The 12,306-nt window shown below is 52.1% G+C and overlaps 1 protein-coding gene across 1 annotated transcript; it reads left to right on the top strand.

Moving 5' to 3' along the window:
* Positions 1-3,128: 3,128 nt before the first annotated feature.
* LOC127213322 (7-alpha-hydroxycholest-4-en-3-one 12-alpha-hydroxylase) lies at positions 3,129-5,025 on the top strand. The gene has a single exon (XM_051173669.1). It carries the CDS (start codon positions 3,134-3,136, stop codon positions 4,637-4,639), a length of 1,506 nt encoding a protein of 501 aa, XP_051029626.1. The 5' UTR covers positions 3,129-3,133; the 3' UTR covers positions 4,640-5,025.
* The last annotated feature ends 7,281 nt before the right edge of the window (positions 5,026-12,306 follow it).

The following is a 12,306-nucleotide window of genomic DNA, read 5'->3' as shown; positions in this document are numbered from 1 at the left end:
ATGGCCTCTGCTTCAGTTCTGCCTGGATTTCTGCCCTGGCTTCCCCTCCTGATGGGACCCTTTCGTCCCCAAGTTGTTTTTGTTATGATGTTTCATTACAACTATGGCAACCCCCCCACAGTATACCACACACACAAACATCACACACATCTCAACACACACTCCACACACCTCACATACACACACACTCACACACACACACCCACACAGTATACCACACACACACACATCACACATACACACACAACACACACACACCCCACACAACACACACATTCACACACACTCACACTCACACACTCTCAAACACACCACACACACTCACACACACTCATACACACAAACATCTCAACACACTCACACACACTCACTCACACTCACACACTCACTCACACTCACACACTCACAACTCACACACTCACACACATACACACACTCGCACACACTCCACACACCTCACATACACACACACACCCCACACAGTATACCACACACACACACATCACACATACACACACAACACACACACACCCCACACAACACACACACACATTCACACACTCACACACTCTCAAACACACACCACACACACTCACACACACTCATACACACAAACATCTCAACACACTCACACACACTCACACACTCACACACACTCATACACACTCACACACTCACACAATACACACTCATGCACACACACTCACACTCACACATACACACTCGCTCACACTCACACACACACTCACACACACTAACACACTAACACACTCACACACACTCACACACACTAACATACTCACACACACTAACACACTCACACACTCACACACACTCACTCACACACACTTTTGACTGGCTGCATGAAGCTGCCGCAGGCAGCAAAGGGTGGGCAGGTGAAGGCAGGAAGGCAACATGGCGCTGCATGCACTAAAGACTTCGGCTCCACGTGTTTGCCTCACTGTTTATGACTCACCCTCAAGCCCTGGAAGCAGGGAGGTCACAGAGGACTTCCTGGAGGCAGTGTGCCAGGGAGGAACTCAAGGCAGAAGACAATGGGGAGTATAAACCGCTGTGGTCTGAGGAACCAAAGTCCCTATTCGTAGGTTAGGAAATTAGAGAAGAATTTAGAAGCTTCCAAAAAAAAGAAAGCCATTTTATTGAAACTGGCTGGTTAAAACTTTAGTGGGCGTGGAGAACTGTAATGTTGGCAGATCCAGAGACAAGTTATCTTAGGGTTTGCTGGCCCCTAAGTAGCTACACATTGCCCAGTGTCCAGTCAGGGTGTACAAGCAGACTCCTTGTGTTTCCCCAAACCTGAAACTGCAGGTAGACACTCCTGAACCAACAGCAGACCCCTTCCCCCCAACCCGCCCGCCAAGTGCTTCACAGGTGCCTAGACTACAAAGATGCCATTAAGCTGTTGCCATGGGTAACGTGGTGTTTGAGGTGACTTGAACCTGTGTTCCTGGGTCATGGCCACCCACACTTTACTCCAGAATGAATGCTGGTATTCCTTTTGAAATAAGAGCATGGACTACACCTACTGCAGCAGCGGGCTGTCCTTGATGTTGTCCCTGAGCACCAATGGGAGGGAGCTCTCATTTCCATGGGAAGTGGTCCCGTGAGGCCCATAGCCACCTGGAATGGGGACCTGCTGGAAATGGGAACACTGAGCCTTAACAATGAAAGGGGATAGGGAGACAGCTCAGTGAGTAAAGTTTGAGTCTGAATCCTTGGTTCCTGCATGACAAGCCAGGCTCACTGTGCACACCTGTATACCTACATGACAAGCCAGGCTCACTGTGCACACCTGTGTACCTACATGACAAGCCAGGCTCACTGTGCATACCTGTAACTCCAGCAATGGAGAGGTAGAGACAGAAGAATCCTGGGAACTCAGTGGCCATCCAGTGTAATCAGTCAGTGAACTCAAAGTTCAGGGAGAAATCCTGCCTCAAAAAGAAAATAAGTTATAGGAGCTGGAGAAGTAGCTCATCAGTTAAGAGCATTTTCTGCTTTTCCAGAGCACACATATAGGGAGGCTCACAACTGTCTGTAACTCCAGTTCCAGGAGATCCAGTGCCCTTTTTTTGGCCTCCACCGGCACCAGGCATGCATGTGGTATGTATACATATATGTAAGCAGGCAAACATGCCTACACATAAATAAAAATAATCTTTGAAAAGAAAGAAAGAATCAAATGTGGTAAATTTTAAAGCTAAGGTGAAGATTCAGTAGAGGAAGATACCAATGTCAACCGTGTACTCCACATACATACATACATACACATACATACATACACATACACACACATACACATATATACACACATACACACATACACACATACATACACATGCACACATACATACACACATAATAGACACACACATACACATACATACACACATACACACACATACACACATACTCATATACACACACATACACACTCATACACACACATACACATACATACACACATATACACATACACACATACATACACACATAATAGACACACACATACACACATACACACAATATACACATACACACATACACATACACACATACATACACACATAATAGACACATACATACATACATACACACATATACACATACACACATACACACACATATACACATACACACATACATACACACACATACACACACACACACATACATACACACACACATAATTTTAAAAATTAGTCTAAGACGAGGAAAGGGACATGTACATTTAGTGATGGAGTACATTGCTGTGTGATTGGTCGGTAGGGGAGTGCCAAGGCAAGTGCAGAGACAGCATGGGATCTGCATCTAAGAGGTCAGAGCAAAGTGCACAGCGGGCACACAAACGGCGGCCGGCCGTAGTTCTGGGCTTTTCCTTTGCCTTCTATATGGTCATCCCCTCCCACTCTTATCTGGCCAGGCTCTGCTGTGTTTCCTCCTGGTGCCAGCTAACTAGAGTTATTTACCACATCCCACAGTGACACAGCAAGGTCCAAGGGCACGGACCTTTGCGTTCCCGACTTCTGAAGGCCACATAAAGCAGTTCCAGCAGCGGAGGACTGACAAGCACTAAGCTGCCAAGACTGCAGAGCTCAGCCAGAGCCTGGCCATGGTGCTGTGGGGTCCGGTGCTTGGAGGCTTGCTCGTGGTCGTTGTGGGATGCCTGTGTCTGCCCGCGCTGCTCAGGCACCGCAGGCCCCAGGAGCCGCCTCTGGACAAGGGTTTTGTGCCCTGGCTGGGCCATGCCATGGCTTTCCGGAAGAATATGTTTGAATTTTTGAAGGGGATGCGGGCCAAGCACGGGGATGTGTTCACGGTTCAGCTAGGGGGCCAGTACTTCACCTTCCTCATGGACCCCCTGTCCTTTGGCCCCATCCTTAAGGACACACAGAAAACACTAGACTTCATAAAGTATGCGCAGGAGCTGGTGCTGAAGGTGTTTGGATACCAGGCCATGGATGGGGACCACCACATGATACACTCAGCCAGTACCAAGCATCTCATGGGGCAAGGCTTGGAGGATCTCAACACGACCATGCTGGACAGCCTGTCCTTGGTGATGCTAGGGCCCAAAGGCCCGAGCCCGGACGCCAGTTCCTGGCACGAAGACGGCCTCTTCTGCTTCTGCTACAGTGTCTTGTTCAAGGCTGGCTTCCTCGGCTTGTTTGGCTACACCAAGGACAGGGCGCAGGATCTGCAGGAGGCCGAGGCGCTGTTCGCCAAGTTCCGCAGGTTTGACCTTCTTTTCCCCAGGTTTGTTTACTCCCTGCTGGGGCCCCGAGAGTGGGTAGAAGTGAGCCAGCTCCAGCATCTCTTCCACCAGAGACTCTCTGTGGAGCAAAACCTGGAGAAAGACGGCATAAGTAGCTGGTTAGGCTGCATGCTTCAGTCTCTGAGGGAGCAGGGAACAGATTCATCCATGCAGGACAAATTTAACTTCATGATGCTCTGGGCCTCCCAGGGGAACACCGGGCCGACCTGTTTCTGGGCCCTCTTATTCTTGCTAAAGCACCAGGATGCCATGAAGGCCGTGAAAGAGGAAGCCACCCGGGTCCTGGGCGAGGCCAGACTGGAAGACAAAAAGTCTTTCGCCTTCACGCTCAGTGCCCTGAAATGCACCCCGGTGTTGGACAGCGTGATGGAGGAGACATTGCGACTGGGGGCCACCCCCACTCTCCTCAGGGTGGTGCAGAAGGATTTTGTCCTAAAGATGGCCAGTGGGCAGGAGTACCAGATCCGTCGTGGAGATAAGGTGGCTCTCTTCCCCTACCTCTCAGTGCACATGGACCCCGACATCCACCCCGAGCCCAAGACCTTCAAGTACAATCGGTTCCTCAACCCCGATGGCACCCGGAAGGTGGACTTCTACAAGTCGGGCAAGAAGATCCACCATTACAACATGCCTTGGGGCTCGGGTGTCTCCATCTGCCCTGGCAGGTTCTTTGCCCTCAGTGAGATGAAGATTTTTATCCTGCTTATGGTTATGTACTATGACTTTGAGCTGGTGGACCCTCACATGCCCGTGCCCCCTATTGACCCAAGGCGCTGGGGCTTCGGCACCTCACAGCCCAGCCATGAGGTGCGCTTCCGCTACCGCCTGAAGCCCATGCAGTGAGCTCGTGGGCCTGACCACACCCTGCAGTCCTCAGTGGCTGCAGCCCATAGCCATCCTCCGGCTCTGAGGCACCCCTGCCTCCGAGACATCACATAGGTAGACATGCTGCCTGAAACATGCCATTTCTCCCGTGTGTTTTGCCAGACCCCTCTCCCGCTCTCTCGGGAGGAGAACCCGTGGACAGCTCAGTCTGCAGCTAGGCTTGACTCATCCTGGACAGAATGAGCTCCCATGAGTCCAACATCCTCCGAAGGCTGCCTCAAACCGTCCTGCCTGCTTTATTGGGTGCCCTACTCCACATCCTATGGGTTCAGTGGAGTAAACCATGTGTGCAATTGTTAATTTCCTAACAGACATGCTGAAAGAAAGCAAAGGGTTAAAGCTGAGGCGTGTCTTCTGGTGTGTATCTCTTAGCTCAGAGTTCCCAAAGAGCCAGAACTTGAACAATGTCAAAGAAACACATCAGGTGCTTTGCAGCTCTCAGACTCTGCAGAGCTTTTGAAAGAGGTCTCGCCACAGTCTGAGGGTTCGGGGGCCAGGTTTGGAGAATCGCCACATTTGGTACAGGAGCCACTCGAGCTGCCTCCTCTGTACCTTTCTCTCCTCTGCATCTTCTCCCCATGGTTCCCAAGAACAGCACTGAGTTGGTTTTCCCCATCGGGTGCCTTCCATCTCCCTGTGGGATCTCACAGCCCTTTGCATACGCTTGGTCCCTGCAGAACTTGGCATCCATTCCACACTCCAGTGAGCAGCTTCTTTCCCTCCTCCCCTGCCTCTCTGCTCGGGACTTCCCTTCACCCATGACCCAGAGCAGACACCAAACACCTCGCCTGCTCCCTCGCACACAATCAGGCCCAGTTCTGTCTGTCCCGCAATGCCTGTGAAACATCGCCTCCTACCCACCCGTTAGGCCTATGGCCTCTGCTTGTTTCCACACGGGGCCTGACACCCTTTCTCTTCACACAGCTGTCCAAAGCCAAAGCGCCTCCGGCTGCCACAGTTTCATCACCCTGGCTCACCATCACCTTCATGCACCTGTCACCCGAGTTGCTTCATCTTTACCAGTTTTCTGAGGCGGGGCTGTCCCTAAAGCATAGCTTTTCTTGCAAGCCCAGCACCGGTTACTCCTGGAAGCCTTCTTTGATTTCTACCTTCCTACCCCAGCATGGCCTTGGGCCCCTTGGGCTCCCCTAATGTTGTTTATACATCGCAGCACACCTGGGCTCGCTCTCTCTCTCTCTCTCTCTCTCTCTCTCTCTCTCCATATATCAAAGTATCTCTGTTTATCTCTGACTAACAATTGTCTCTGCACTACATTACAGAAACTTGACTTCCAACCTTGGCAAATTTACTTTGCGCTCAAACGTTTCCTTACTTTCCATGACCTGGTGCACGAAACACAGGTGATCTCATGGCTAGACATGCTTCCTGGGCTGGGAGAACGGGCAAGTGTTGCTATGAGAGCTGTGGCTGAGACCACAGCCTGGATGGAACTAGGACAGACAGGCTGGGGGACAACCGTAGCTGGGTAGGGGACCCTGGAAAAGGTGAATCCATGCAGCACAGACAGCCTCGCCACCACCGGGCCCAGGCAGAGGGGCTTCCCTAACACTGCCCTGAGTGTCTGGGACAGTAGGCAGAAGCCCAAACTGGGGGCAAGATGTCTCCAACTAGCTGTGTGACTCTGGACCAAGACCTGGCTTGGCCATTGAGAGAGCCTATCCTCTTCCTCAAGGTCAGGGACACACAGAGAGGCAACGGACAGGGACTTGAGAGGACAGGGGTGCAAAGCCATAATGGTGAGCTTAGCAACAGCCTCCCATTCAGCCAGGCCGTGTCCAGCTCCATGGGCAGGGGAAGTGGGCAACTTCTGTGACCTTGCCAGGCCCTCATTGCCACATCCTCTCCCTCTCCACATACCCAGGGGATGTGGAGCAGGAGCCTGTCCCGTGAATTCACTGAGCAGGCGGAGGGCCTGAGTCCCCTGAGTCAGGACCACAGGCTCTCAGCTGTGAGTGGCCTGGGAAGCTCCCCAGGAAACTCTCCTCCTATAGAGCATGTGGCCTTTGAGAGCCCAGAAGGCTATGTGAAGGATCAAGATGATCCGTGGTCAGGCCTGAGGTGATGAGAGATGCTCCATCCCACATGCAGAGACCCTCTGAGCAGACCTGGCTGCACAGGAGAATCCCAGTGCCTGCCTGCGTGCCTGGGTGGCCATGTGGCACCTGTGAATCTGGACCCCTCCATGAGGACTGAGGGAGACAGTCCTGGCAGAGGAGACCCAAGGGCACGCCTACTCACACTGGCCCCGCCCGACAGTGCTGGGTCCCTGTCTTCATCCCCGCCCCTCTCACTTCCTTCCCCCCAGAACCTCCAGGAAAGATTCTCTTTGGAGACAGCTAACAATAAAACAACATCAGAGATGTCTTTTTGGCTGGGTGTGGAGGCACATACAGAGACCCAGCACTCAGGAACCGGAGGCAGGAGGATTCGTATTCAAAGGCAGCCAGGCTCATCACCCAAATATCCACAAAGCCAAACCGATAAAACGTAAAACAACTCCCCTGTGGTGGTTTCGGGGCAGCTGGAAAGCTGCCGTGAACACTCCAGCCACTCCTGTCCTGTCCTTGAGCCAGCTTGAGGCTGCTGGCTAAGGCTAGGTGGTACTACAGGCTTGGCAGGCCTGGTAAAGGCAGAGCAGGGACATGAGCAATCCACAGGCCTGGACGTAGGGGTGGAGAGGAGAGGCTCTTTCCGTGTCGGCCTGGGCTCTGAGGACTGCTGAGCTGCTGCCAGCATCCTATAACCAGAAGCAGAAGCAGTAGCGTGTGTGTCTACGACCAGTGATCCTTCGTGGCTCCGCTGTGAGTCCCAACAGATACACACATGCATCACCAAGGCTGCTTACAAGGCCCCCTCGCCCCCTCGCCCAGCACACTGTGTCCCTTTCCATTGCGCGTCTTGGGCACAAAGTCGGGAACTTGGGAGACCTTGGTTGCCATGACTTGGGTTGTATCTCATCAGTCTGCCGGGGGTGTGGTCTCAGGAGTTCTAATGCCCTTCCCCCGTGAGCTCAGACAAATTACCAACTACAGATAAGGACCTGAAGGAGTCTGGAGTTCCTTCCTGACATAAAAAAATAACTGGGGCCTTAGACAGAGAGACCTGAAGGCATCAGAGCCGAGGAGGTGGGTGTGGAGAACACACAGAACAACAACAACAACAAAACCTCCAAAGATAAGTCAGGCACGTGGCGGAACAACTGAGCATGCCCACGTGTATGTGATTGTGTGAACGGATGCATAGGTGTGTGGTGCACATGTGTACATGTGTGCATGGAGTGGGGGGGTCACACTGTTACAGAACTCAGAGAAAGGAACTGGGTGGGATGTTGTCTTCCTGTTCAAATTTCTGTTCTCCAGCCATTCATTCAAAAAAAGAAAAGAAAGAAATCAGAAAAGGAAGGAGGGGAGGGTTGGGGTGGATGGGAAGGGAAGGAGGGAGGAAGAGGATACAGAGAGAGAGGAGGAGAGGAGAACGAACAGAGAGAGAAAAGGAGAGGTCCTGAATCTACCAGAATCTAACGTGTGACAGGGTTTGTAGATTTGTTAGCTGAGGTAGAGAGGCTGCCCTGACTGCAGGTGGCGCCACCTTGTGGCCAGGGGAGGGATGGACAAAAAGGGGGACTGATCTGAGCACCAGTATCTACTGCTCTCACCACCTGACTGGATGTCACAGTCATGTGACCCTCACCACACTCTCGCCTGACTGCGGGTGTCATGTGACCCCCGCAGGGAGTATGGATTGGTCAGGAACCGTGAAGTTACAAATAACAAAGAGTGTGGTCCCACACGGAATATAGGTGTGTGTGCATGTGTGTGTGTGATTGTGTCTGTGTGTGTGTACCTGTGTGTGTGCATGCTGGTGTGTGTGAGTGCATGTGCATGTGTGAGTGTGTGTACATGTGTGTGTGTGCGTGTGCATGTGTGAGTGTGTGTACATGTGTGTGAGTACGTGTCTGTGTGTGTGTGTCTGTATGCATGTGTGTGTCTGTGTGTGTACATGCTGATGTGTGTCTGTATGTACCTGTATGTGTGTGCATGTGTGAGTGTGTGTGAATGTGTGTACATGTGTGTGTCTGTGTGTGTGTCCATGCTGGTATGTATGTACACGTGTGAGTGCATGTGCATGTGTGAGTGCGTGTGCATGTGTGAGTGTGTGTGCATGTGAGTGTGTGTACATGTGAGTGTGTGTACATGTGTCTGTGTGTACGTGTGTGTCCATGCTGGTGTGTGTGTGTGTGTGTCTGTGTGTCTGTGTGTGTGTGTGTCATGGTCAAGCCAGCACTGGGGAACTGGATGAGCACCAGCTGAGCTTTGCTTCTGAGGCCCGCAGCATCTGCTCACTCTTCACCAGACTTCACCAGTGCGAAGCACCAGACCTCACACCCTCTCACTTTTGAATCACTGTGGTCATGAAAATATAAAATTGTAATTGTCTATGCATTAGTCAGCTTCATGTCACTGCCACAAAGGACCCAAGGTCATTAACGATCAAAGAGGAAATGTTTCCTTTGGCTCAGGTCGGGAGGCTGCAGCCTTGCAGCCCAAGATGCATTGCTTTGGGTGGTTGTACCAGACAGCAACAGCTGGTGAGCACCTAGCTGAACTCATAAGCCACAAAGGAAAACAACGGTGGTGGAAAGGGCTGAAGCCCCATCATTCCCTTCAAGGGCATGTCCCCGGTGACCTCAGAACCTGCTCTGCAGTCCTGCCTCTTAGAGGTTGCAACACTACTCAGCAGCAACACCCAGGGACCAAGCCTTTAACACGTGGAATTCAGATGACACGGATGCACATCAGGACAGTATAGGACTCCAGCCCGAGCAGGGGGCAGGGCTGCCTTCCCCAGAGCAAGTGAGATTAGTACAAGAGATGAGGGAGGACACACCTGACCAGAAGCAGGTTTATTACAAGAGAGAACAGGGCAGGGCAGACAGGTCTGGTGTGAGTGTTCAGGAACTGGAGCAGCCGGAGGGTGCCGACGTCTGGGTGCTGCTGAGCAGGGGCTGGGCTTGGCTGAAAAACAGCACCTGCCACACGAGTCTGACCCCCAGAGCCTGCGTCAAAAGCCAGGCATGGTGCACACACAAGTGCAACCTTGGGGATAGGGAGACGGGTCCGGTCCCAAAAAACAAAGGTGGGTGGCACCTGAGAAGGGGGACATGCATTTGCCTTCCTGTTTCCACACACTGGCACACGCATACTCATGAGCACCTGCACACGCGTGCACGCACGCACACATGCACACATGCATACACACACATGCACGCACACACACATGCGCGCACACACGCACGCACACACACACGCATGCACGCACACACATGCGCGCGCACACACACACACACACACGCATGCATGCACACACACACATGTCCTGACCTCTGTGCCAAGCAAAGCTTATTGCTGTTGTAGTTATGAACTCATCCTGTGTAGACTTACAGGGTTCTCTGTGACCTTTCCATACATGTGTATGTGTCATTCTATGTCCAAATTCATCCTTCGGGCCGTCCTCTCTCTCCCCTCCCCTCCCCTCCTTTCAAGTGTACTCCCTTGTGTCTTGGTTTCCACAAATTAGAGGAAATAAGTGATATTTGCCTTCCTAAGTCTGCCTTATATCGCTTCACTCAACCAGAACTCTGTCCATTTTTCAGCTTCTCCTCCTCTTCCTCGAGGCTGGGTAATACTCTATAGCGTGAGTATGGTGTGTTTTCCACAACTATTCACCAGCTGCTGGACAGCTATGCTGATTCCCTAGCCCGGCTGTTGTTTAAAATGGTATGATAAACACAGTGCACCGTGTATCTGGAGTACGCTGACTTACTGATGCATCATTGGCAGTTTTAATTTTTTAAGGAACGGACAAATTAACTGCCCACAGCATGTGTACCAGTTTACCCAAGAGCAGTCTGTAAGGGTCCCTTTTCCTCCACGTCCACCAGAGTTCATGGTTCTTCTGCTGCTCTTGCTCCTTCCCTGGTAACAGCTGTGTGGCCTGGGGGAGGTAGAATCACAACATCGTTCTGATTTGCGTTTCTGCGCTGGGCAAGAATGCAGGGTGTTTTGTGTACTTATTGCGCATCTGTTCTCTTTTGGGGGAATTGTCTGTTCAGATCACTCACCCGTTGTTTTCTGGATCTTAGCCCTGTTAGGCGAAAGCCAGCTGGGTTGCCCACACGCCGTCTCTTTGTTCTGACCACTGTCCAGTGCCTTGGAGACCGTAACTCCATGCAACTGCATGCAATCCTGCCCTCCGTTCCCGCTTGTACTTCCTGAGTTATTGGAACTTTGCTCAGAGAGTCTTTGCCTCTGATGATGTCTTTAGTTGCCCCCCCCATGCTTTTCCCTCGGGGTTTCCAAGCTTTAGGTCTTACATTGAAGTCTTTGATCCATTTTTAGCTGCTCTTTGCACCGGATGAGAGACAGGATCTAGTTTTAATCTTCCACATGTGGATAGCCAGTTTTCCCAGCAGGATGTGTTGTGGGGCAGCCTTTCTCACCAGTGTGTTTTGGAAAGTTCAGATAAAGACTTGGACTTGACTGACAGATCCAGGAAAGACGGAAGGTCGCGGGATTAGGCCAGAGCTGGGATGGTCCCTGCCTTCCTCCTGCCAGAAGCCCACCTGCTGGGCTGTTCTCTGGCTGGAGCATCTCCAATGTCTTCAAACTACAGCTCTGGAGCTACTATCAAGGGCAGGAAGGTAAATTCCCATCTGAGTTACAGAGAAGGGGCCCTGGTGGGTGGACAGCCTGATGGGTAGACAGCCTGGTGGGTGGACAGCCTGGTGTGTGGACAGCCTGGTGTGTGGACAGCCTGTGGGTGGACAGCCTGATGGGTAGACAGCCTGGTGTGTGGAGAGCCTGTGACTCTTCAGGAAAGAGCTTGTTGCTCACACTCCACAGACACTTCATAAATGCCTTCCACACACAACCTTCTGTAGCATGGGTTTGAGTACAGCAGCGGTCCCTGTACTGGAAGCCTTCCTCTGCAGCTCAGCTGGGTGGATGGGCTTAAACCAGTAGCCAGTGAGTACAACAAGCAGAGAACTCTGTGGACAGTGTAGGTGGTAAATGCAGAGGCAGATGATCCAGAGCGTTAAGCAGGGTGAGCAAGCCCCCCCCCACTAACAAGGATGTGTCTCCAGGACGTGAAGGAATGGGCCAAACTCTTCTCAAGGGGAAGACTGTCCAGGAAATTGACATAGCTGAACTCCCTTGACTGCGATGGGCCTGCGATGCTCCAGAAACACAGTGGAGGCCGGTGTGCCCTGTACCCACAAACCAGGCAGGAGTGAGGTCACAGGCTGTTCACATGGCCCTTGGAGTCCAAGAGGGGGTGACCTCATTGGCTGCTGGGGCCCCAGGAAGCCACAGACGCATGTGCGATGGAAACAGAGATCGTGGAGACCATTGCCGTGATTCAGCATACAGCACAGGGTCCAGGATGATGCACAGAGAGGCGGCAGGGAGCAAGGACTTCTGGTTGAGGACCCCTGGGGCAAACAGCACCATCATGGTCATGCTGGCCCCAAGAGAGAGAGAGAGACAGAGAGACAGAGAGACAGAGAGACAGCAGTGCTCTTCCGGGACTGCGGGCGTGGCCAC

The sequence above is a fragment of the Phodopus roborovskii genome, unplaced genomic scaffold (assembly GCF_943737965.1).
Source record: "Phodopus roborovskii unplaced genomic scaffold, PHOROB, whole genome shotgun sequence".
Taxonomy (NCBI): domain Eukaryota; kingdom Metazoa; phylum Chordata; class Mammalia; order Rodentia; family Cricetidae; genus Phodopus; species Phodopus roborovskii.
Note: the sequence above shows the minus strand (reverse complement) of the source record. Positions and strands in the feature narration are given on the sequence as shown.

Bases quoted from the DNA above. Each gene is read 5' to 3' on its own strand.
- LOC127213322 (XM_051173669.1), top strand. From the start codon at position 3,134: ATGGTGCTGTGGGGTCCGGTGCTTGGAGGCTTGCTCGTGGTCGTTGTG.